This window comes from Xenopus laevis, chromosome 7L (assembly GCF_017654675.1).
Source record: "Xenopus laevis strain J_2021 chromosome 7L, Xenopus_laevis_v10.1, whole genome shotgun sequence".
Lineage (NCBI taxonomy): Eukaryota > Metazoa > Chordata > Amphibia > Anura > Pipidae > Xenopus > Xenopus laevis.
In genome coordinates, this window is record NC_054383.1 from 136,115,657 (window position 1) to 136,143,621 (window position 27,965).

Below are 27,965 nucleotides of genomic sequence, written 5' to 3' on the forward strand. Positions count from 1 at the left end.
CCCCTTATATATTTATATATAGTAATCATATCCCGTTAACAGTCTCTTCTCCAGTGTAACCAATCCCAACTAGGTCACAGAACCCCTCAGCAACTTCTATTATTATTATTATGTATTTATATAGTGCACCATATTTTGCAGCACTGTGACTTATTTACAGTAGGGGGTACATTATCCCTTATAATACATGAGTGATACTCAGAGTTCCCTGTATAACTCAGCCTGCAGCCTTGTGCCTTTATATGGTCACAGAACAACCCCTCAGTGACTTCTAATATCCTTATCATTTACAGTAGGGGGTACATTATCCCTTATAATACATGAGTGATACTCAGAGTTCCCTGTATAACTCAGCCTGCAGCCTTGTGTCTTTATATGGTCACAGAACAACCCCTCAGTGACTTCTAATATCCTTATCATTTACAGTAGGGGGTACATTATCCCTTATAATACAGGAGTGATACTCAGAGTTCCCTGTATAACTCAGCCTGCAGCCTTGTGCCTTTATATGGTCACAGAACAACCCCTCAGTGACTTCTAATATCCTTATCATTTACAGTAGGGGGTACATTATCCCTTATAATACACGAGTGATACTCAGAGTTCCCTGTATAACTCAGCCTGCAGCCTTGTGCCTTTATATGGTCACAGAACAACCCCTCATTGACTTCTAATATCCTTATCATTTACAGTAGGGGGTACAGTATCCCTTATAATACATGAGTGATACTCAGAGTTCCCTGTATAACTCAGCCTGCAGCCTTGTGCCTTTATATGGTCACAGAACAACTCCTCAGTGACTTCCAATATCCTTATCATTTACGGTAGGGGGTGAATTAACCAGTGGGTTGCCAGTAAAGCTTACTGCTGTAGAATAAGGTAGACACATTGATTCCCACACAACCTGTATTGTTAAACAACTTTATTTTAGCCTTTTCAGAAACATTTGGGCAAAAAGAGAAGAAAGGAAGAAGCTGGCGGGAAGCGCTGTCCTGCCAAGTGCATATTCTCCATGGTGAGAGCCGATTGGCTGGTTTAGTTGCTCCCCAATTGCGTCGGTCTTAGGGTGTCACTGTGATGTCTGGCAGCTGCACCTCACTGTTCCTGCAACGAGAGGAAACGCAGTCAGTGATCAATCCGTTTACAGGACTACAACTCCCAGCATCCTTTGCCAGTCAAATTATCAGTGCAGACTGTGTGAGTGTTACTTTACAACTAGAGGGAAAACAACCCAAATTTGCATCTTCCCGGCCATTGACGGCAGCTCCATCCCCACACTAATTGTTTCCACACTCTTCCCCGGCAGCCATTAACTAATTAGCTCATTAGCATCCCTTTAGCCATTAACCACCGCGCCACATTTGGAGGTAATTAAGAGATTTAACTGTTGCTGCACCCCGGGCGATGCGGTGCCCCATGTTCTGGTGTCGATAGCACCTTATTACACTGGCGGGTGCTAAAATTAACCCACGGCTGCACTGCTTGCACTCTGGGTGCTATTAACAGGAGGAGGTGGATTCCAGGGGTTTCATTAACCGTAACAGATCCCCTGGGAGTTTGAATTTATATTGAAGGTGCAAGTTTGCCTTTAATTGTCCAGGGCTGGGACTTCCTGGAGCACGAGATACCGACAGCACCGGATTTAGTGCAATGGGACCACACTGCTGCAGGAGGGTCCCAGTGATTTAAATCTGGGCTGTATCTGTGTGTATAGGAAGGCTCAGTGTCGGGGGCATGTCAGGAGGCTGGTACTTGTATTTCACCCATAACAGAAGTCCTGTGCTAAAGGTGACACTCCCACTCTCCTGGGTGGTAACCCCTAGCAACCAATCACTGATTAGCTTATTCAGCCAACTGCAGGTAGAAGAGTAAAAGCAATGATTTGATTGGTTGCCAGGAGTTACTGCATAGTGTTGATAAGGGCAGTGGGCGATGGGGAGATTTGTCGTTTGCGATAAGAATGGGCGACTGAGCAACAAATCTCCCGAAAATGCGTTTCCATTGGAAATAACTGAAATCCCAGCTGTAAAACAGATGCATCGATTTGCGATATGTTGGTTTTCACGAGATCCGCCCACAGTAGCGACAAAACTTCCCATTGGCCACTGCCCTAAATGAGCCCCAAGACTTCCCAGCACAGGAGACTGGGGGGCTTATTAGCACAAGCAGCATCAATTTCCCATTTTTACCCACGATACAGTGGTTTTTCCCAGCATTACTGCGCTCATGCAGAATTGTAATTACAGGGGCAAAACCTGCCCATTAGGTACAACTAGCACCCTACTCTAAATCTGCAGCAAACTGCAACTCCCAGCTGCCCCCGGTGCAAGGAGTGTAGGTGGATCTCCCTGCGGGTGTCTAAGCCACTTACCTTCACAAACTTGCCGTGCAGGAGGTACGGAGACTGGAAATCATTTTGGCAGTTGGAATAAGCCATGCCTAGGCCGATGCCTGAAGAGAAAGCGATGGGCCACGTCTTTCCTGTAAAATAAATGGAGTGATTAGAGGTACCGGGGCCCCTGCACAGACTAATAGGGGCCCCGCCATGGACAGACTCTGCTTTCTATAGCTCAGTCCCACTGGCAATGGTTACACAGGTTTTGGATGAAGTTCCCCTTTAAGTCACAAAAAGAGGAGGAAAGTCACAAATGATTCCTGGTGCCAAATAGTTTCCCTTTGTTTGCAATGGAATTGAGCAGAGGTTGCGGGGAGTTGGCCGTGGTTTCGATGGCACATGAGTGTGGGATCAGGTTCAGTTGCCGCGGTTTGGAGCAATTAAGGTGCAGTGTGTGTGGCCCGATAACTCCGATCTCTGGCTTTAAACAGAACAACATGGCCGCACCGTGGAACAATGTGGTATTCAGACGCTCCAGCGAAACGCCACACAGACGCCGGGATCCCATAAAGCACCGGGGGGAGTGACAATAACCAGAGCAGTGACGCACCCACTCAGGAATCTGCTTTGTCTCCAACACAGAGTGGAATCATCACTAGGGAAATGGGTCTCCTGTGTGTCTGACCCCATCTAGTCCCAACTACAACTCCCAGCACCCCCAGAACTAGACAACCCCAAGCTTTGGCAATAAGATATTGATCCCAAGCAGGGCCCCCTAGTAGTTCCAGTGTCTGCTTCCCCTATAGTTTGGGCATCTATCAGTGCGGCAGGAAGTTGGGAAGGGCCCATACAAGGGCCAATAAACTGCCAGTTCAGTTTAGAGGGGTCAAGAGGGCAGTTTATGTCGCGCTGTGTATTTAATGGGGTTCTGGGGACACAGAAACATGAACTTACGTTTGAAGAAAATCACTGAGAAGACGATGCCCAATCCGAGGCCGGCACCTAAAACACAAACGAGAGCATTTCATTGGTGGATATTCAGATTTATGGCAGCACCGGGCAATAACAGATGGTACCAGGTTAGAGGTGGGCACACACATAGACAATGTTGGGCACCTTGATTCAATCACATGCAATTTAGCCACACACAGGGAAGGCAATATGGAATCTAATCGAATTAACTGACCAACCACATCTCTAAACTGCCACCAAATCACATGCCAGGTTGGCACACAATCCCAGCCCCCCGGTGCCCACAATCTGAAAGTGGGGGGAAAGAAATGGAAAGACTCCATTAGCCGTATGATTTTGGATACAGGTAGCTGCGGCCAGTTAGATTTAAGTGAAGGGGGACGCGCTGCAGCCCCCCCGAAACACAATGGAATTGGCCCAGAGGGAGGGGGGCAGAGCTCTTGCCAAAAAGCGGCTTCATTACAGGAACTCAGTGGGATCCGTCCTACAACAACAACATATTCACTTTGGTTTGGCTGCAATGCACCGTGGCTCGAGTCCCAGCTGCTGGGAAAACAAAGGGTTAATACGGGGTGAAGGGTAAAGCTGCGGGGAGTTACACAGACTGGCTGACTCTAATGGGGTAATATGGTCAATACACCCCTCTAGCAGCCTGAAATCACCAGAAGGAGAAACAAGAAGCATTCCCTGCAATGGGGCACACAGTAGCACCCCAATATCAGCACATGGGCTGCTTTTTGTTTTGCTGGGGATCCCCCCCTAATGTGACACAGGCCCCCCAATGTAACCGACTATGTAAATGAGCTGCTCCCCTTGTCTGTGCCAAGAACAGTCTAATCCACCGCCATCTCTCCGACACCATCACAATATCCCAGCCTTGTACAACCCTCCTGCCATTACACACAATTACTATCTGGGACCATTCATAAAAGCGGACAAATTGCCTGACCCCCGACCCCTCCTCTCCCAGATTTACATCTCCCTTATACAAGAACAATATGTAGCACCAAAAACACTTCAGTGAGGGGGAGATGTTGCTTTGTTCTTGGCAATCCAAGGGACATAACCCCCAAAAATACATTTTGCCCGTCTGTCCCTTTCTCTTTTCTGCACTGCTGCCTCTGACTCCTGATACAACTTCCCAATATCCATTCATTCCTCATTCTCAATGGGTTTATAGTTCTGTGTAACTGTCATTGTGTCTGTCCCTTTCTCTGCACTGCTGCTTCTGACTCCTGATACAACTTCCCAATATCCATTCATTCCTCATTCTCACTGGGTTTATAGTTCTGTGTAACTGTCATTGTGTCTGTCCCTTTCTCTTCTCTGCACTGCTGCCTCTGACTCCTGATACAACTTCCCAATATCCATTCATTCCTCATTCTCAATGGGTTTATAGTTCTGTGTAACTGTCATTGTGTCTGTCCCTTTCTCTGCACTGCTGCTTCTGACTCCTGATACAACTTCCCAATATCCATTCATTCCTCATTCTCACTGGGTTTATAGTTCTGTGTAACTGTCATTGTGTCTGTCCCTTTCTCTTCTCTGCACTGCTGCCTCTGACTCCTGATACAACTTCCCAATATCCATTCATTCCTCATTCTCACTGGGTTTATAGTTCTGTGTAACTGTCATTGTGTCTGTCCCTTTCTCTTCTCTGCACTGCTGCTTCTGACTCCTGATACAACTTCCCAATATCCATTCATTCCTCATTCTCACTGGGTTTATAGTTCTGTGTAACTGTCATTGTGTCTGTCCCTTTCTCGTCTCTGCACTGCTGCTTCTGACTCCTGATACAACTTCCCAATATCCATTCATTCCTCATTCTCACTGGGTTTATAGTTCTGTGTAACTGTCATTGTGTCTGTCCCTTTCTCTTCTCTGCACTGCTGCCTCTGACTCCTGATACAACTTCCCAATATCCATTCATTCCTCATTCTCACTGGGTTTATAGTTCTGTGTAACTGTCATTGTGTCTGTCCCTTTCTCTTCTCTGCACTGCTGCTTCTGACTCCTGATACAACTTCCCAATATCCATTCATTCCTCATTCTCACTGGGTTTATAGTTCTGTGTAACTGTCATTGTGTCCCTTTCTCTTCTCTGCACTGCTGTCTCCGACTCCTGAAACAATGTAATTTTAAGCAACTGCTTCATATCCAGTGTCTGTTCATTCATTTATACAGCCTCTTGAAACAATGTAGTAATACAATAACAGGAAGTTAGTTGCTGCTACATTGTTTCAAGAGACTGTAGAAATTCATGGACAGTGCCAGACAATGACAGTGTATATGTATGTATATATATGTGTGTATATATATATATATATATAAAATACACAAAAGCCATGAATATCCTGTAAATTATATCCTTATAAACGGTGAGTTCTGATGTCATCAGTTATAAACGGTGAGCTCTGATGTCATTTCTGTCACATGACTCACTGAAACTTGTGTATTATAATAAATAAAGTACCCCCAGTTGCAAAATATAAGGATATTAGACGTTACCACGGGGTTCCATGACTTGTATAAAAACACCCGGCCTTCGGCCTCGTACTTTTATATGGTCATGAAACTCCTCGGTAACGTATAATATCCTTATATTTTACAAGAGGGGGTACTTTGTTCATAAAACAGCCATGAACGCATGGGCCCCCTTTGTAAACAATTAAACAACAATTGGGCCCCACGTTGTGTGATTGGGTGTGAGCTGTAATGTGGAAGGAAGGGGTTAATGATCAGTCCACGTGTGGTGGTCTCTGCCACCTGATCCCCCCGTGCGGTGCAGCTGTTTCCACTAAAATGCGGCACCTCCAGCGCAGCCCTGAGCGCAGCCCAATAAAAGATGAAAGGTTTATCTGCTAATAAACGTGAGCAGCCAGGACTAATAGGGGGGACTAATATGGGGGAGCTTGTCCAGAGCAGAGCCGCAGGCACAACCAGGGCCACAAGAGGGGGGCACAGACAGCCCCTTTTACACCTTCTTCATGACTCTTAATTGAAAAAACAGCCCTTGCCTGCTCCTTTGCTCTGTGCTGCGCCCCCTCCCCGTGCAAAGCGCCCCCTCCCCGTGCCAAGGGAAACTGGCGATTCAGCCACGGATGAAGATCTCGAGTCATTTCTCCAAAATTCATTTTCCTCACAGATAAAAAAAGAAACTTAGTGTGTCTGTACATTGGTCAGAATCACAGACTCTTTCTTATGGTCAAAACTGTCAAATTCGACTAGGGAATTGTTAAAATTCAATTTGAGTTTTTTAAAATAATTCAAATTAAATTTGAGATTTATCATACACTGGCCCTTTAAAGGGGTGGCTCACCTTCAACTAGTTTTCAGATAGATCACCAGAAATAATAACTTTTTTCAATGACCCTTTAGTCCAGTGATTCCCAACCAGTAGCTCGTGAGCAACATGTTACTCTTCAACCCTTCGGATGTTGCTCCCAGTTGCCTCAAAGCAGCTGCTTATTTTTGAATTCCAGGCTTAAGGAGGCCATAGACGTAACAATTACAATCTTTCTTGGAAAAGATCTTTCCAAGGAAGATCGTTCGTTTCAATACACACGTGTAGAGCTGAATCGTCGATATACAGGTAGATATACGGGAAGAAACAATAGAATTCTACCTGTATCTGACGATTCAGCACTAACAATGGCCGATGTTTGGGTTCATTCAAAGGCACCCGATCAAAATTTTCCATCCAGCCCGATCGACGAGCCGACCGATACCCAAGTCTTCTGCCGATATCGGTTGGCTCTTTTTCCACCATACACGCAACGAATATCGGACGAAAATTCGTTTCGTACGATATTATCTGTGCATCTATGCCCACCTTAAGGCAAGTTTTAGTTGCATAAAAACCATGTATACTGCCAAACAGAGTCTCTTGTTGGCTGCAAGTCACAGGGGCTACCAATACCCAATCACAGCGCTTATTTGGAAGCCAAGGAAACTTTTTGAATGCTTGTGTTGCTCTCCAACATTATTTTATACTTGAGTGTGGCTCATGGGTAAAAAAGGTTGGGGACCGCTGCTCTAGTCTCTATTGTAAAGTGTCATTTTTCACCTTCTGAAGCAGCTCTGGGAGGGGGGTCGCCGACCCTGTAAACTGTTCTAAACTGATACATTTAGTTGATACATTTCTCATCTTTGTCCCTGCTGAGCAGAATCCCTGAGTTTCATTACAGGCAGCTGTTAGACTTGATACAATAGTTACTAATACTCCAGAGATGCTGCTGAGAAATGGATCAACTAAATGTTCCAAAATTGTAATTGTAACCGTTTAAAAACAACTGAATTGAAAAAGAGTGTTGTGAAGGTGAACAACCTCTTTAAGAACTCGTATTCGAATATTCGCCACCTAAAACCTGTTGTTATAGACTATGGCTGACGTTCTGGGTCAATTTGGAGTTGTTTGCAGCCTTGCTGACATTCCAGTTTTTTTGTGCGGGGAAAACCCCCCAAAAAACATTGAATTGAGTTTGAAAATCTCAAATAAAATTCGTTTAGAGCTTTCGGGTCGATCCTATTCACCTGACTTTGAAAAATTAAATCTTTTTAAAATAAATTTTGATTGGTCAAATTCAGAGTTCATGGGAGGGGACCGGTGCAGAGCCAAATTTTTTTGCAAGGACCGGGGGTGGGGGGTCAGGAGGGGTCTACATCCAATCGGGGCGCGCCACGTTAATTCGTTGCTAGGCTCAGCGGCCTAGTTCAAGACCGTCCGCGGCCCAGCAGTTGGGGACCCCTGCCTTAGAGAACCCCCTAGAGTCATGTGACTTGTAAGGCAGATTAGGGTTGTGGATTCAGTGCACCCCAAATACATTTATGGGAGACACAATAAGATGAATCTCTTGGGTGAGCAGCACCCGACTCCTGAGAAACATCTCCCGTCTCAGAGACATTGGTTCCGTATAATCGGGTGGTTTGAAGAGAGGAATTCCTGGTGTGTGTGGAGCTTGTCCGTACGGATCTGCGTCTCTGTCTGGAGACGAGTTTAATCCGCTGCACAAACACCCGCCCACCCGTCGGTTAAGGTGCAGGATTATCAGTGGTGTATTGGGGGGGGGGGGCAGTTTCACACAAACTGGAACAGTGGGCTGGCCTTCCTATATATTTATCTTTATTCCCTATTAATAACATTGGGATCACTGGCCTTCCTATATATTTATCTTTATTCCCTATTAATAACATTGGGATCACTGACCTTCCTATATATTTATCTTTATTCCCTATTAATAACATTGGGATCACTGGCCTTCCTATATATTTATCTTTATTCCCTATTAATAACATTGGGATCACTGACCTTCCTATATATTTATCTTTATTCCCTATTAATAACATTGGGATCACTGACCTTCCTATATATTTATCTTTATTCCCTATTAATAACATTGGGATCACTGACCTTCCTATATATTTATCTTTATTCCCTATTAATAACATTGGGATCACTGGCCTTCCTATATATTTATCTTTATTCCCTATTAATAACATTGGGATCACTGACCTTCCTATATTTCATTGGTATACATCGAATAAAAAACACCATGACAAATTAAACTTTAAAATCGCAAAGTCTTTATTAAGAAATAACTTTCCGAAAAGCTGCTTGCGCTCCTCTTCAGAAAGCGATCGGGCGATCCATAATGCGGTGCTCAATTTATCCTCCCTGCATTCCTTATAGTAGATAGCCAGGGAGGAGAAATTGAGCACCGCACGCTGGATTGTCTCCCTGTCGCCTTTTCTGAAGAGGAGCGTAAGCTGAGTTTTGGCAAGTTATTTCTTAATAAAGACTTTGCAATTTTAATTTGTCTTGGTGTTTTTTTGTATGTATACTAAAGAATAGGGATGTAGCGAACTGCCGTTTATGTGTTCGCGAACGCCGTTCGCGAACACCAGCAAAAAATGCGAACAGTTCGCGAACTGTTCGCGAACTTCGAACATCCGAAAATCGTTCGATTCGAACGATCGAAGGATTTTAATCGTTCGATCGAACGATTTTCGTTCGAATCGAACGATCGAAGCCATTCGATCGAATGATTTCATTCAATCCAATGGCTTCGATCGTTCGATTCGAACGAAAATCCTTCGATTTTAGCGATCGAAGGAATCGAATGGTCGAACGATTTTTGACGCGAACGCCTATTGGCGGACGCGAACAGTCGAAGTTCGCGCGAACTAGTTCGCTACATCCCTACTAAAGAATTTAAAAAAAAAAAAATTTTTTGATATTACTGGTCCTTTAAGTCTACTAGAAAATCAATTAAACATGAACTAACCACAATAGGCTGGTTTTGCTTCCAATAAGGATTAATTGTATCTTAGTTGGGGTCAAGTACAAGTTACTGTTTTATTATTACACAGAAAAAGGAATTCAGTTTTAAACATTTGGATCATTTGATTATAATGGAGTCTACGGGGGACGGCCTTTCCGTAATTCAGAGCTTTCTGGATAATGGGTTCCTGGATCCAATACCTGTAAAATGAATTCTAAGCACCTTCCCCAAATCTATTCATTATTAAGAAGCAGTGTTTGGATGGAAGGGGCCCCAAGTCTTGCGTTCTGCACCCCCCTTCCCTGTGTTGGCCTGAGCTCCCCCCTGGATAAGAGGGATGTGCAGCTGAAGGGAAGCCAGGGAAATCTAGGGAATATGGCAGCTCCTTACAGTACATTTCTCTGGCATGTAAAGGCCCATTCGAGCCAGATGGAGAGTAATGCTTCTGCCTCATTCTTTCCATGGTGCAGGGAGTTGCAGCTATCTGCCCTATCATGTCCTCTCACTTATTCCAGAGCCAGAGATATCGGAGCCGAGGCTTCTGGCAGCAGCACGAGCCCATGGGAAAGCAGGAGCCAAAGACTGGCGCTCAGCACGGAGCACATTCCTCGTTTGGGAGTGAGTTTTATGGGCAGAATCGGCCAGGAGTCATAGGAACAAAACATACATACGTGTGCATGCAGGAGGGGTTATAGGAAATCTAATGGGGCAGTTATACCAACATATGGACCCCTGGAACAGAATGGTATCCCCCAAACCATGGAACGCTCATACTGACCGACAACCAATATGGCAGCTCCCATTCACACATGCCACATATCTATAAATACAACTATAAAGGTATAGGATGAGGTTATCCAGAAACCCGTTAACCAGAAAGCTCCAAATTACGGAAAGACCATCTCCCATAGACTCCATTTTAAATTTTTAAAAATAATTTCCTTTTTCTGTGTAATAATAAAACAGTCGCTTGTACTTGATCTCAACTAAGATTTAATTAATCCTTATTGGAGGCAAAACCAGTCTATTGGGTTTATTTAATGTTTATATGATTTTCTAGTAGACTTAAGGTGTGAAGATCCAAACTACAAAAAGATCTGTTATCAGGAAAACCCCGGGTCCCAAGCATTCTGGATAACAGGTCCCACACCTGTACTTGATCCCAACTAAGATATAATTAATCCTTATTTGAAGCAAAACCAGCCTATTGGCTTTATTTAATGTTTATATGATTTTCTAGTAGACTTAAAGGGGTGGTTCACCTTTAAGTTAACGTTTAGTATGTTATAGAATGGTCGATTCTAAGCAGCTTTCCATTTACACTTCATTATCTTAAATTATTTGCCTTCTTCTTCTTCTGACTCTTTCCAGCTTTCAAACGGGCGTCACTGACCCCATCTAAAAAAACAAATGCTCTGTAAGGCTTCAAATATATTGTTATTGCTAATTTTTTATTACTCATCTTTCTATTCAGGCCTCTCCTATTCCAGTCTCTTATTCAAATCAATGCATGGTTGCTAGGGGAATTTGGATCCTAGCAACCAGACTGCTGAAATTACAAACTAGAGAGTTGCTGAATAAAAAGCTAAATAACTCAAAAATCACAAATAAGAAATGAAAACCGACTGCAAATTGTCTGAGAATATCACTATCTCCATCATACTAACAGTTATATCAAAGTTGAACAACCATTTAAGGTATGAAGATCCAAATTACATAAAGATCCACTATCCTGAAACCCCAGGTCCGGATATTCTGGATAACATGTCCCATACCTGTACAGGAAAGCCAGGTCTGATTATATTCTAACCTACCCCTCATAGTTTCTTAAAGGGGAACCAACCCCCTTGTGTTTATTATTTTTTTTAACTTCCTGATGGGTTAACAGGAAACATGGAAGAAAAACTGTGGTCCCAGTCCCTGGGAATGGAAGTGAGGCTGGGTGATGTGGTGGGCAAAGGAGCAGGGGGTACTCCATACTGGGGGGGGGGGGGCTATAGGTAAAAATACATAAAATAAAACCTATTTCAGGACTGGCAGATGGAATGTAGAGGAAGGACACACAGACTTAGACTGTAAGCTCTATGGGGCAGGGAACTCTTTCCCACTAGGTCTCTTACCACATAGCTCTTTGTCCTGATATGTTTCTGTATATTTATTATGCGATTTGTCTTCCCTGTGTATAATATATATATTACTTTTATGGACTTTTATGGACTGTATAGCGCTGCGGCTCCTTAACAGCGTTTACAAATAAAGTCACACATACAAACACACCAATCTCAGTATCCCTCAGTCTCTCTTCTGGAGCCAACGTTCCATCAATCATTCAGCTTTCCTTTTCCTCCAGTTTTTCTCTAACAGATTTCACCTTTATAAATAGAGCATCTAAGAACTGTACAGGGAATATTGTGCTCCGTAGGGAGATATTTGTCAAGTTTTCATTTGAGTTTTCAGTTTAATAGAAAAGCTTCTGGCTCTGTATTTACTCTCCCCTAATCCTCTTATAAACACACGCACGGAACCTCTAAATAACGCACGCCAGCCTCCGAAATGCTCAGGAGCCCCATACTCACACTGAATGTGCTTTAACTTGTACTTTTACTTTACAACTAGCTAGAATCTCAGCTGCCATAAAGCGGGACAGGACTGCTGCTTACAATGGGGATCAGATAGGATCTCTGCAGCCACTGGGACAGAATGTTCTGTTATACAGATAGCTAGAATCTCAGCTGCCATAAAGCAGGGCAGGACTGCTGCTTACAATGGGGATCAGATAGGATCTGTGCAGCCACTGGGACAGAATGTTCTGTTATACAGATAGCTAGAATCTCAGCTGCCATAAAGCAGGACAGGACTGCTGCTTACAATGGGGATCAGATAGGATCTGTGCCGCCACTGGGACAGAATGTTCTGTTATACAGATAGCTAGAATCTCAGCTGCCATAAAGCAGGACAGGACTGCTGCTTACAGTGGGGATCAGATAGGATCTGTGCAGCCACTGGGACAGAATGCTCTGTTATACAGATAGCTAGAATCTCAGCTGCCATAAAGCAGGACAGGACTGCTGCTTACAGTAGGGATCAGATAGGATCTGTGCAGCCACTGGGATAGAATGCTCTGTTATACAGATAGCTAGAATCTCAGCTGCCATAAAGCAGGACAGGACTGCTGCTTACAATGGGGATCAGATAGGATCTGTGCAGTCACTGGGACAGAATGCTCTGTTATACAGATAGCTAGAATCTCAGCTGCCATAAAGCAGGACAGGACTGCTGCTTACAGTAGGGATCAGATAGGATCTGTGCAGCCACTGGGATAGAATGCTCTGTTATACAGATAGCTAGAATCTCAGCTGCCATAAAGCAGGACAGGACTGCTGCTTACAATGGGGATCAGATAGGATCTGTGCAGTCACTGGGACAGAATGCTCTGTTATACAGATAGCTAGAATCTCAGCTGCCATAAAGCAGGACAGGACTGCTGCTTACAGTAGGGATCAGATAGGATCTGTGCAGCCACTGGGATAGAATGCTCTGTTATACAGATAGCTAGAATCTCAGCTGCCATAAAGCAGGACAGGACTGCTGCTTACAATGGGGATCAGATAGGATCTGTGCAGCCACTGGGATAGAATGCTCTGTTATACAGATAGCTAGAATCTCAGCTGCCATAAAGCAGGGCAGGACTGCTGCTTACAATGGGGATCAGATAGGATCTGTGCAGTCACTGGGACAGAATGCTCTGTTATACAGATACAGTAAATAGGGAGGGAGGTCTGTAGGATATAAATACAGCATCTGGATTTTATGGGAAAGAGGAAACCCATGTGGGGTGCAAACGTGTAACACGAATAGCACTGACTGGAAACACTTGGACACAATAAACTGTACATTAAAGAAACAGAACAGAAAACAATCCTTTGATCCAAATAAGCTGCTTTTGAACAGAATATGTAAATCTAAATGGACTTTATAGTAGCAATTGGCACTGTGAACCTTGCAGATTTTGCTGAACTACAGTCCACAGGCACAGTCTGACAACAAACAGCATGAAATTTGGTGTTACAAATTCAAATCATCAATAACTGTTATTATAATAAAATGATCAGAAATAATCATGATTCTGCTATTACTTACTAACAATGCTCAGTCCTGTATGAGTCAAGTCTGGGACCACCTGGTATAAATGAAATGATTAGCCTTAGTATATCACTCATGTATTATAAGGGATAATGTACCCCCTACTGTAAATGATAAGGATATTAGAAGTCACTGAGGGGTTGTTCTGTGACCATATAAAGGCACAAGGCTGCAGGCTGAGTTATACAGGGAACTCTGAGTATCACTCATGTATTATAAGGGATAATGTACCCCCTACTGTAAATGATAAGGATATTAGAAGTCACTGAGGGGTTGTTCTGTGACCATATAAAGGCACAAGGCTGCAGGCTGAGTTATACAGGGAACTCTGAGTATCACTCATGTATTATAAGGGATAATGTACCCCCTACTGTAAATGATAAGGATATTAGAAGTCACTGAGGGGTTGTTCTGTGACCATATAAAGACACAAGGCTGCAGGCTGAGTTATACAGGGAACTCTGAGTATCACTCATGTATTATAAGGGATAATGTACCCCCTACTGTAAATGATAAGGATATTAGAAGTCACTGAGGGGTTGTTCTGTGACCATATAAAGGCACAAGGCTGCAGGCTGAGTTATACAGGGAACTCTGAGTATCACTCATGTATTATAAGGGATAATGTACCCCCTACTGTAAATGATAAGGATATTAGAAGTCACTGAGGGGTTGTTCTGTGACCATATAAAGGCACAAGGCTGCAGGCTGAGTTATACAGGGAACTCTGAGTATCACTCATGTATTATAAGGGATAATGTAGCCCCTACTGTAAATGATAAGGATATTAGAAGTCACTGAGGGGTTGTTCTGTGACCATATAAAGGCACAAGGCTGCAGGCTGAGTTATACAGAGAACTCTGAGTATCACTCATGTATTATAAGGCATAATGTACCCCCTACTGTAAATGATAAGGATATTAGAAGTCACTGAGGGGTTCTGTGACCATATAAAGGCACAAGGCTGCAGGCTGAGTTATACAGGGAACTCTGAGCCTCACTCATGTATTATAAGGGATAATGTACCCCCTACTGTTAATGATAAGGATATTAGAAGTCACTGAGGGGTTGTTCTGTGACCATATAAAGGCACAAGGCTGCAGGCTGAGTTATACAGGGAACTCTGAGTATCACTCATGTATTATAAGGGATAATGTACCTACTGTAAATGATAAGGATATTAGAAGTCACTGAGGGGTTATTCTGTGCATACCGTCGGTTAATGAGACTGCTCAATGAACAGATATTTGCAGACACTTTATATAAAAAAAAAAAGAGTAAAAAGGCAGAATGTTACATAAAAGGGAGTGGGAGCTTGTTGCATTTACAAAAAGGAAGTCCCTAAATTGAGAGTGTGTGTGTGTGTGTGTGGGGGGGGGGGGGGGTGGGGGGGTGTATGAGAGCAGGGGAAGGTGCCCCTTAAAAATGAAGAAAGTGAAAGCCACTGGCAGCAGTTGAGTGGCAGCAGGTAGGATTGAGAGTGACACATTCCCTGGTTATCTCCCCAAACATCTCCTTATTTGGGGGGGGGGGGTTGTTTGGAGATCTAGAGATCCGGTTCTGCTGGAAGGAACACGGGAGTTGCAGAGCTAAAAAAACACAGGGGCTGCCAAGCTCCCAGAATCCCGTGCAGGAGACGCCTTTGCCGGGAAGAGGGTCTAATAAGGTTCAAGAAACTATTACTCAGCAGTGACCGAAAATGGACCAGTTTATTAGGAGCCCGAGGGGTCACATTTATAAGTAGGATTGGTCTAACCGTGAAGCATTCGTGCAGAAATAACTCTTCTTATACACAGGCGGGAGCTGCCATTGTGTTTGTCTCTAATGAGAATCTTCTATGGGAAACATAGAAAGCCTTTTAGGAAGCCTTTTAAGATAACCCCAAAAAGGATTTAGAAACCCCCCCCCCAATATTGAGCCAGCCCCCCTAATTCCAGGCTTCCTGCTGTGATGTTAAATAGCGGAGCACCAAGTCTGGGGCAATTAAAGTGACACACAAGAAAATGAATTAGAAGGAAAGGCAAAGTGTGGGCGGCCGGGAGTTGTCGGGGAGTAATGATGTGGAAAAGCGACTGCTCCGAGTTCCCATGAAGGAACATAATGAGGCCAGAATTCCAGCGCGGCGCAGGGCATTGTTCATACTTTCCTGGGGATTAGAGGGAAGTTAACAAATTAGGGAGCAAAGCCCCCGACTTCAATCTGCCAGTTCCCTGTGATTCCACATTATACATTTACTCACACACCCATTAGGGACACAGTTAACTAAAGAACAATTAAAGAAATGTTTGTCTTACTACAAACACCCAACACCAACAGAACAATTGCCCCACCAGCCTTACTGATAAATAATCAGAACATACAGACAAAACTTAAGGTCCCCATAGACGCCAACATTCTTCTTTGGTGAACGACCGATTCCAGTGCAGTCCGACCAATCCGTCAAATTATCGTGAGGTTAGTGGGATTCGAATGATCGTACATCTTGCGATTTTTGGGCCGACATTTGTCGGCCAGGTTTAAAAATCTTTATCGGTCCCAGTACAATTTATCTATGTTTGCTGGGCCAAGCAGGCGGCGACTCTTCAGTTTTGCTGGCAATATCAGCTGAAATGGTCTTTTTAGTTGATGGACACATCGTACATTTAAACAATCGTTTCGAGATAATCATGGTCTCACGATAACGATTCGATCTTTTAAAAATCCTTACATCTATGGTCAGCTTTAGGGCTGTTCCTGCTGAATTGTGCTTAGTACAGGGAATACCTATGCTGCCATAGTTTTATGGGATCTCTCTGTACAGACTATGAGCAAACTTAGGGACTGTTCCTGCTGAATTGTGCTTAGTACAGGGAATACCTATGCTGCCATAGTTTTATGGGATCTCTCTGTACAGACTATGAGCAAACTTAGGGGCTGTTCCTGCTGAATTGTGCTTAGTACAGGGGAATACCTATGCTGCCCATATGATGTGGCCAAACAGTACTAAACAACCAGCCTATAACGAAGGTATTTATGGGGTTGTGGGATGTTGGGACTGTTAGACAATATATGTATAATTCTATGCTTTTCACTTTAGGTGGCCCCTCCTGAATAGTGCCGGGGCCCAGGACAAAAGTTTACCATAACGTTGGCCATGACTTTTCAGAACCTGCCTGACTTCATGTGAATGGCTTTTCCTGCTGCCCAGAGGGAGACTAGAGCCGTACAATAATACATACCGAGGACACGGAGTACAGACGCTAATTTAATTACGTGTTCCACAAACCACAATTATAAATAATAGTTTTCCCCCTAAAGTTAATCACTCCCTAAATCAGAGTATTTAGATTTCTTCTATAAACACTCACAGGGTCTGGGGAAGGTTACTCAGCTGATTGGATGGAGCAGTGATAGACTGCAGCGATTAGAATAATGTTGCATAGAGTTAAATAGAAGAAGGATCATTTGTAAGTGAGTAGGTGCTGCCATGTTGCTCCATCAGAGAGGTCTATAGAGGGAGGGAAACAGTTTTGCTTCTGTACACTAGATGGCGCTATTTCAATCAGATGCAATAGGACTGTCTCCAGCACAGCATCAACAACCTTCCCACCTCATATCACCGCTCCGATTTTTAAGGTCCCTGATCCAGGATTACAGTATACTTAAAGGGATTATTCCCCCTTTAAATTAACTTTTAATATGATGTAGAGAGGGATATCATGAGACAATTTTATTTGTGGTTTTGGAGTCATTTAGCTTTTTATTCAGCAGCTCTCTAGTTTGCAATTTTTTGCTAGGGTCCAAATTAGCATAGCAACTATGTATTGATTTGAATTAGGGATGCACCGAATCCACAATTTTGGATTCGGCTGAACCCCCGAATCCTTCGAAAAAGATTCGGCCGAACACCGAACCAAATCCTAATTTGCATATGCAAATTAGGGGTTGGAAGGGGAAAACATTTTTTACTTCCTTGTTTTGTGACAAAAAGTCACGCGATTTCCCTCCACGCCCCTAATTTTCATATGCAAATTAGAATTCAGATTCGGTTCGGCCGGGCAGAAGGATTCGGCCGAATCCGATCCGAACCGAATCCTGGATTCGGTGCATCCCTAATTTGAATAAGAGACTGGAATATGAATAGGAGAGGCCTGGATAGAAAGAGGAGTAATAAAAAGTAACAATAACAATAAACGTGTAGCCTTACAGAGCATTTGTTTTTAGATGGGGTCAGTGACCCCCATTTGAAAGCTGGAACGAGTCAGAAGAAGGCAAATAATTAAACAACTATAATAAATAATGAAGACCAACTGAAAAGTGGCTTAAAATGTGTCATTCTACAACATACTAAAAGGTGAACCACTCCTTTAAACACTGTTTCCATGGGCCCTGGAGTTATGCCCCTAGCCGGGTGAAGAACATACACATAAGCAATAGAAACCCAGGCTTAAATCAGATTTCTGGTTGCCAGGCATTGCTGATCTTAGTGACCATAGGAAATGGCAAGACTAGAAACAGAAAAACAGACCAACTGCAAATAATCTCAGAATCTCTCGCTCTATAATATTAGAAAGGCAATTGTATAAATGAACTTCCCCTTTATTAAATGTGTTTTTCATTCGGGGCCCCCAGGTGGTGAGATGTAGAACCCCCCCGGTGCCAGCAGTTCCCCCCGTGGCAGCTTATGGCAAAACACTTAACGAGCCAAAATAAAAGGGTTTCTTTTAGTGTTGTAGGAAATGGAAAAAAGCGTGTGAGGAGCGGAGCACAATACTCCAGCACATTGGCATGCAGGACTAACTGCCCGCTCTGTGCCAACTGCCAGTTTTCCATTTAATAAGTTTCATCTCACCTCCGACTGCTTCCTGTACAAGGGAAGTGTGCGGGGCCCGCTGGCCAGGGACTATTAACCCTTCAGCTGCACAGCCGACTACTCGCTGCTCTCTTATTGGCTGGTACAATGGAGCAAAGGGACAGATCAGATTAAAAGTAAACCAGGGTAAAGTGCCAACCTGTGCCCTTTTTACATTGGTAACGGCTGAGGAAAGGTCTATGGCAGCTCCCACGTGTGTGTTTTGGGGGGGAAGGTTTACAAATTTCTTAAAGGGGTTGCTCACCTTTAAATTAATTGTTCGTATGATGTAGCGAGTGATATTCTGAGACAATTTGCAATTGGTTTTCGTTTTTCATTATTTGTGGTTTTTGAGTTATTTAGCTTTTTATTCAGCAGCTCTCCAGTTTGTCATTTCAGCCATCTGGTTGCTAGGGTCCAAATGACCCTAGCAACCATGCACTGATTTGAATAAGAGACTGGAATATGAATAGGAGAGGGACTGAATAGAAAGATGAGTAATAAAAATTAACAATAACAATATATTTGTAGCCTTTCAGAGCATTTGTTTTTAGATGGGGTCAGTGACCCCCATTGGAAAGCTGGAAATAGTCAGAAGAAAAAGGCAAATAATACTACAAAAAAAAACTACACAAAATAAACAATGAAGGCCAATTAAAAAGTTGCCTAGAATTGGCCATTCTATAACATACTAAAAGTTAACATAAAGGAGAACTAAACCCTAAAGTTAAAAAACCCATACCCTACATAGACCCCCCTCCCTCCTCCCCCCCACCATAGCTGCTACTCCGGGCAAATGCCCCTAAATCTTTACTTACCCCTCCGTGCAGATTCTGTCCAGCGGAGTTCACGGGCGCCATCTTCAGCCACTTCGGTAATGTTCGGAATGAGACCGGCACTTCGACTTTTTACACGAGTTTCAGCAAAAACAGAAAATTCTCCAACTTCTCCTCATGCGCCGCTTCGCTGGTCTCATTTAGAAAATTAGCGAAGCAGCTGAAGATGGCGCCGTGAACTCCGCTGGACAGAATCTGCACGGAGGGGTAAGTAAAGACTTGGGGGCATTTGCTCGGGATAACGGCTAGGCTGGGGGGAGGAGGGTCTACGCAGTGTAGGGGTTTTTCAACTTTAGGGTTGAATTCTCCTTTTAAGGGGTGATTAACCTTCCAAAACTTTTCAGTTCAGTTGGTTCACCAGAAATAAAGACTTTTTCCCAATGACTTTCTATTTGTCACCGTTTTTCTAATATTGAAGTGTAAAGTGTCATATTTTTCACCTTCTACAGCAGCTCTGGGAGGGGGGCGGTCACCGACCCTCTAAACTGTTCTAAACTGATACATTTAGTTGATAAATTTCTTATCTTTGTCCCTGCTGAGCAGAATCCCTGAGTTTCATTACAGGCAGCTGTTAGAATTGATACAATAGTTACTGATACTCCAGAGATGCTGCTGAGAAATGGATCAACTAAATGTTGTAAAATTGTAACAGAATCTGCACCTGAATTACTGAACTGTCAGACTCAAACACCAGAGAGACATTCAACTTTAAAGGAGAAGGAAAGGCTAAAAGTAAGTAAGTTTTATCAGAAAGGTCTATATAAATACACCAGTAACCCCTCAAAGTAATGTTGCTCTGAGTCCTCTGTCAAAAGAAACAGCACATTTCTTTCCTTCTATTGTGTACTCATGGGCTTCTGTATCAGACTAACTGTTTTCAGCTTAAACCTCCAGGGCTAGGGCTTGAGCATGCTCAGTTTGCTCCTCTCCCCCTTTTCTCCCCTCCCTCCTTTCCTCCCTGCTGTAATCCAAGTCCAGAGCTATGAGTGAGCAGGGAGAGACTCAGGCAGGAAGTGATGTCACACCAAGTGAATGTGGCAGCTGCTATCCAAAGCAACCAGAGAGAGTTTCTAGAGCCGATTACTCGGGTATGGTAAAGCATTCCGCAGAATAACTTGTGTTATAGCTTGCACTATTGTGGCTAATCTATTGCCAATAAACTGCTTCGGTACCTTCCCTTCTCCTTTAAACTTCGATTTTGAAAAAACAGTAACAAATAAAAAATGGAAAGTAACTATTTCTGGAACAATAAAAAAACAACTCAACTGAAAAAGTGTTTGGAAGGTGAACACCCCTTTAATTGGACTTATAGCGAATGTCAATAGCTAATTAGCCAGTTTGCACAAAATCCTACTTACCCTTTAATAAAACAGCCCCACATGCCTATTGGTTAAATCACCAGTGGCCCACCTCTATTATAGAGCGGGGGGTGTCTTGTGAGCTTGAAGACTGATTTTTATATGTAAATTCCCTGCCATAAAGCAAGTCAGGACTGCTGTGTCTATTAAAACGCACAGATTCGGGGCCTGTGGGGGCTGTTTATTTCATGCTCTGGATTTGGCAGTGGGTCGCTAGTAGGCAAGGGGCGGTGGAGCCACATGGAGTCCATATAAATATTCATGGGAGATGGTTTATCTGCAGAACCAACAGGAATGTTGTCTCTAAACAACACAATTCCCACTAATTACCAGCCCCCCAGGGCAGTGCCTCTCAGCAACACAAACAATTACACAAACAAAAGTGCTGATCCAGCACACAAACATCTGCACCAGAGATTTATTCCTATACCGACCCAAATAAGACTCCAAGTCTGGGGAGGGAAAGAGAATTAAAGGGACAGCAAACTGTAACCAGCCCACACATGCAACACACTCGGAACCTGGATCTTAAACAGCCGGAACCGATTCCTAACAGGGATGGAAGCAATTTCCTATAGGAAACACAGGCAAAGGACCCACCGGCACTCCACATGTTGCCGAACTACAACTCCCTGATCTCACAGCCTAAAGCTGATCGTATTTTGTCAGCCTGACTCGTTTTCCACCATCACTAAATGAGAGAATCTTTACCCAATTTGGGCCTTAGCAGGGACAACATGACACTGCATAGAGTTGCACAATCTGTTATCCACAAACACCCACTTCTGAATTAAAGATTCCCCTAACACACTACCATTCAGTGTGTAACTATGTTATACATTTATGTTATTTCTACTAACATGCTAAAACTAAAGTCAAAATAGATCACATCCACGGTCATCCCCAAGTCTAGGTTCCTGCTCACCTCCCCATAGAAGGCAATTCTATTACAGATATAACCACTCATAGTGACTCATAGTACAGGTATTGTAATTTACAATGTATTTGCCTATAGTTTGCAGGCAGAGAGTGAGATTCTTTTTTGAATAGTAACACCGCATTTTGCAATTAACCAATCTATTAACCAATCAAATGCTTAAGCAACCACGCAATATACTGGGGGTGTGTATTGGTACTCAGGCATGATAACCATCTGCTTAAATAAAGGACACCTTACTAATGGATTATCAGTAATGTAAACAGAAGAAATTTAGCAGTTTCTAACTTCCGCTTTCTCACTGTTACCATCAACCAATTTGCTTACATCCAATACCAAGAATCCTATCCCCTATTTATGTATAAACTTTCAGCTTCAATATTTTCTTACTTTTTCCCATGCTTGATTGGCCTCCATGTAATTAGTGAGCCAATTTCCCCTTGTTCATCAAAAGTGAATAAATGAAAATGGAAGGCATTTTGGAATGACACGATCACATAAGGGAAGCCAGTACTAAATTATCTTAAACGAAACCCACAATATCTTTTCCTCAAATCTCCCTACCACAATAAAAGTATACAAACAACCCAAACAGCAATATTTTATTGCGTTCAATTACTCCTCTGAAAGCAAACACGTGGCATTATTCAGCAGTCTAAAGTGAAGGGTTCAGCAATTGGCTTTGATTTATAGAATCCCATACCAAATCCTGAATTCAGTGTACCCCTAGAAATAAGGGTGGAGGAGTTGTCACTTATGTCACCCTCCTGCTTGAAGGGGTTGTTCATCTTTAAATTAACTGTTAGTATGATGTAGAGAGGGATATTCTGAGACAATTTGCCTTCAGTTTTCATTTTTTATTATTTGTGGTTTTTGAGTTATTCAGCAGCTCTCCAGTTTGCAATTTCAGCCATATAGTTGCTAGGGTCCAAATGCAACCTAGCAACCATGCATTGATTTGAATAAGAGACTGGAATATGAATAGGAGAGGCCTGAATAGAAAGAGGAGTAATAAAAAGTAGCAGTAACAATATATTTATAGCCTTACAGAGCATTTGTTTTTTAGATGGGGTCAGAGACCCCCATTTGAAAGCTGGAAAATGTCATCATTTTATAAATTAAAAAAAACAAAATAATAATAATAATAATAATAATAATAATAATGAAGACCAATTGAAAAGTAACTTAGAACTGGCCATTCTATAACATACTAAGTTAACTTAAAGGTGGACCACCTTTAAATTAATTGGTAGTATGATGTAGAGAGCGATATCCCAAGACATTTTTTTATTTGTGGTTTATTTAGTTATTAAATAAGTTATTAGTTTAGTTTTGTTTGCAATTTCGGCGATCCGTTGCTGTAGTTCAAATTCCCCTAGCAACCATGAACTGATTTGAATGTGAGACTGGAATATGAATAGGAGAAGCCTAAATAGAAAGAGGAATAATAAGTTACAATAACAAAAAAATGTGTAGCCTTACAGAGCATTTGTTTTTTTAGATGGGGTCAGCTAGTGAAGAATAATACAAAAACCTATAAAAAAGAAAAAATTCAAGAACATACTAAAAGTCAACTTAAAGGGATTCTGTCATGATTTTTATATGTAGTTTTTATTCATAAATTACACTGCAAATAATATAAAATCTCATTACTGAATTATTTTTAAAAAAAAATTTAAAAAAATCTATTTGCTCTTTTGAGAAACGGATTTCAGTGCAGAATTCTGCTGGAGCAGCTCTATTAACTGATGAGTTTTGAGAAAAATATTTTTTCCCATGACAATATCCTTTTCAAGGTAAACCATGCCTTTAAACCGAAGACTGAAAATCAAATGATCCTCTCCAGAAGTTGACTTTTCTTTGTTCTTTAAATGACCAACCAAAGCCAATGACTGCCTGTTACAAATGCCACTAAAACTGAATTTAAGGTAAAATATCCCTCGTAAGAGCAAATGAGCGCCGCGTTTCGTGCGGCTGTTGGGCAATAAACCGCCTCCAGACGAGCACCTTTAACTCAGGAAATATAAAAATCAAACAAATAAAAAAAAAAAACTACTTAGAAACAGGAACAAAAAAATAAAAACCCGTAGCGAACGCGCCAATTCTCGTAAAGGCCGCTGAAGGAATGATTAGTGATTTAGTTTTATAAGGTGTCACAACCTGAACCCTACTGCAAACATCTCGCAAGCACTTCAAGCTCCAGGCGCGCAGGTTGAAAAGTTTCTCTCGAGTGAGAATGTGCCAATTTTGTCAAATTCCGTGCAGCTGTTTTTCCGGAATCCGAGCACAAAGGAAGGTCTTAAATCTGGCGAGAGTTGGAGGTTTTCATGACTATTTATTTCCAAAAATAGTGAATGAGAGTTAATGAAACACTGGAAAATAAACGAGGCCTGGAATGGCTACAAAGCTGCCCTGTCCGGATCTGGGCTCTTCCCTGCGGTTACTGAAGGAAAATCATGGAATGCTGCTGACCCTTTCCCTGAATAGGCCGGGGCACAGCCAAGCACATGGGTAACGAGGATCAGGCAATTAAAAAGCCCCTATTGCTATTGGCTTTACCTTTATTTCAATGATACCGTATATTCCCCAAGACAAACGTACAGACATCGAATGATATAGAAATTTTAATCGATCACAAATGTCTGAAAAATATTTCAGCCACAAAATCCAGATTCTGCCTTCCCCTCTACAAGACAGAAGCCCCTACACCAGTCACATACCTGAAGCCCACCTACCCTCCCTCTGTCATATACATCATCCTTATTGATGTGAAATATATCAAATATATAATTACCATCATCCTCTACCCCAGTGAGCTTACTATCCGATCTCATTCACACACTTTATCAGGAACCAATCAACCTGTATATACAATTAAAGGAGAAGGAAAGTCATTTCACACTTGGGAGTGCCATTTGTTAGGCACGCCAAGTGAATGTATTTACTTACCTGAAAGCCCAGCCGGTGCTCCTTTCAGCAGAAAACTGCACCGGCCCGGGGTTATATCCCTGAGCGATCCTCTTCCGGCTTCTTATTTCTTTTCACATTAGAGTGAAAAGCTGAACTTTAACTAAAAAGTCGCTATTTCATTCTAGTGCGCATGCGTCTGCCCCGGGAAATTTGAAGAAAGAAGAAGCCGGAAGAGGATCGTGCAGAACCAATTTGTTAAACCCAAACCCAACCCGCATTCTTACACCCACTACCCGACCCGCAAGTACCTTATCCGCAACCTGATCCACTAACCGACAGGAAACAGGAAGTGCTGTCATTGTAAACCGGAAGTGACATCATTAGAAGTAGGTGTGATCAGAAAAAAGGAGTAAAATTCACTACTGAGAAGGCCCACGACCCGACCTGCATCTATATCTGCACCCGAAACTTCTACCTGCTTTTTTGTGGGTACCCGACCCAGCCAAATAGATTGACCACTGTGTTTCTTTCAGTTAAAGGGGCAGTCCAGCATAAATGAACTTTTATTGTGATGGAAACAATATCATTAAAACATTTGCACATTATGTGGAACCTGTGATTAAAACTCAAACCAACCAATATCTGACTTTTTCCTGCCCGACAAACTTGTCTTCATTCTTATACAAATGTCTAGCGTCAGATAACACAGATATACACCACTCCTATATGACAAAATAGGAAGAAGGCCTAGACCCCACAATTTCCCTGAAGTCCTGGCCATATGTATGTGATACGGCCAAAAACACATCGATTTGCACAGTCTCTAGCACACATTGGGGCTCATTTAGCAACACTGGGTAAGTTTGCCCATGGGCAGTTACCTATAGCAACCAATCAGTGATTAGCTTTTTAAAGCCAACTGTAAGTAAAACAATGAATGCAGCAATTTGATTGGTTGCCATGTGTTGATAAATGAGCCCAAGTGTGTCACAGCTGATAGAGGACAGAGCAAGATGCCATTGGAAATGACCAGTGTAACTTGACTATATGATACACAGTGTAGAAACAGCTATTGGTGAGAAGTAGAGATGTGCCAAATACCAGATTTACCAAATACGATCTCGCGAGACTAGACCTGTCAGCGGCTGTCGCCAAGGTTACCTATCGCCAGCATGTGCTCTACCACGTGACATTGACCTTGGTGTGGAGAGACGTGACAGCTGGAATAACTTTATTTAACACACACTATAACCCCTCTATACACACAAAATACAACCCCTCTATATACACACACACACACACACTAGAACCTCTATATATACACACACACACACACACACACACTACAATCCCTCTATACAGACACACACTATAACTGTTCTATTCACACACACACACACACACACAATACAACCCCTCTATACACACACACACACAACCCCTCTATACACACACACACTATAACCGCTCTATTCACACACACTACAACCCCTCTATACAAACACTATAACTGTTCTATTCACACACACACACAATACAACCCCTCTATACACACACACACTACAACCCCTCTATACACAGACTATAACCGCTCTATTCAAACACAATACAACCCCTCTATACACACACACACACAATACAACCCCTCTATACACACACACACACACACAATACAACCCCTCTATACACACACAATACAACCCCTCTATACACACACACACACACACACACACAATACAACCCCTCTATACACACACACACGCACAATACAACCCCTCTATACACACACACAATACAACCCCTCTATACACACACACACACTACAACCCCTCTATACACACACACACACACTACAACCCCTCTATACACACACACACTACAACCCCTCTATACACACACACACACTACAACCCCTCTATACACACACACACACTACAACCCCTCTATACACACACACACACACACAATACAACCCCTCTATACACACACAATACAACCCCTCTATACACACACAATACAACCCCTCTATACACACACAATACAACCCCTCTATACACACACAATACAACGCCTCTATACACACACACTATAACCCCTCTAAATACACACACAATGCAGCCAACAGTATTATTTATTAAAACTGAACAAATACCGAAGTGCCCAGGCAGGTACAAGTGAAACATGTAAGGACAAGACAGTGCCGCCCACACACATACGGATTATAACTGCACACAAGTCAAACACAGGATTAGCTTCATTGTCGGCTGTCATAATAATGAGACACACAATATCACCCTCGCTCGTATCATCACCCACACAACTGCCAGCGGTTCCTACACACATGTGGGTAGAAGGGAACAGACACATGTGTTGAGGATATTTATAAAAAATGTTCAGTGTCAATGCAATGAGCTGTAATCTAGGGGTTAATTTACCCAAACAGGTGGGGGATCCAGGTGCACAGACCCCAAATGTTGAGCTCAGGAAGGCAATAGAACAGACAGTAACTAGTGATGGGCTACAACAAACTGGATCTCACTCCAAAAATAGATCAGTAGTAAAAAAGTATTTTTATTAGAGCAAAAACATCAGAGCAAAGGCCTTACGTGTTTCCTGCTACAGGGGCAATTAGTAACAGGCCTGGCTATCGTATGAATAATTGCCCCTGTAGCAGGAAACAAGTAAGGCCTTTGCTCTGATGTTTTTGCTCAAATAAAAAGACTTTTTTACTACTGATCTATTTTTGGAGTGAGATCCAGTTTGTGGCAGCTCATCACTAGTTATTGTCACCAGACACACGTGGGTAGAAAGACACAACACATGACTAGTCGGTCCCAGCCTGGCCCTACCCGAGCCCCCAATCCCGATGGAACATTTACCGAATTTCACGGCTGAATCCGCCAGACACCGGTCCCACTTCCTGCCAAGTTCTTTCTCCGACATGTTGACCTACCGCGAAGAAGGTGTAAAGGCTCAGGCCAGTTCTCGCGATATCTCCGGGACAGTGCATTCAGATAGCCGTTACGATCTCGCGAGACTAGACCTGTCAGCGGCTGTCGCCAAGGTTACCTATCGCCAGCATGTGCTCTACCACGTGACATTGACCTTGGTGCGGAGAGACGTGACAGCTGGAATAACTTTATTTAGCGAACTGTCCCGCTACTGACCGGAAATACTCGGTTACCATAGTGACTAGAACGCTGTGGCCATTCCCTATCCTTGTATTATAATATCTAATTGCAGATTTCTGCAGTAAGATTTATGTTCCTCGTTATAAGGCAGAAAATTGCCGGTGATATATGTGGGGTGCAGGGAATACGCTTCAGCAGAGCCATAAGATAATAAACAGAGACTATTAAAGG

General features: G+C 42.8%; 1 protein-coding gene across 1 annotated transcript; it reads right to left on the reverse strand.

Moving 5' to 3' along the window:
- Nucleotides 1-909: 909 nt before the first annotated feature.
- micos10.L (mitochondrial contact site and cristae organizing system subunit 10 L homeolog) lies at nucleotides 910-27,570 on the reverse strand. Its single transcript, NM_001171670.1, is given in 4 exon segments — nucleotides 910-1,104; nucleotides 2,372-2,481; nucleotides 3,290-3,337; nucleotides 27,483-27,570. Coding segments are annotated over 4 exon segments (231 nt in total). The 5' UTR covers nucleotides 27,547-27,570; the 3' UTR covers nucleotides 910-1,095.
- Between the last annotated feature and the right edge of the window lie 395 nt (nucleotides 27,571-27,965).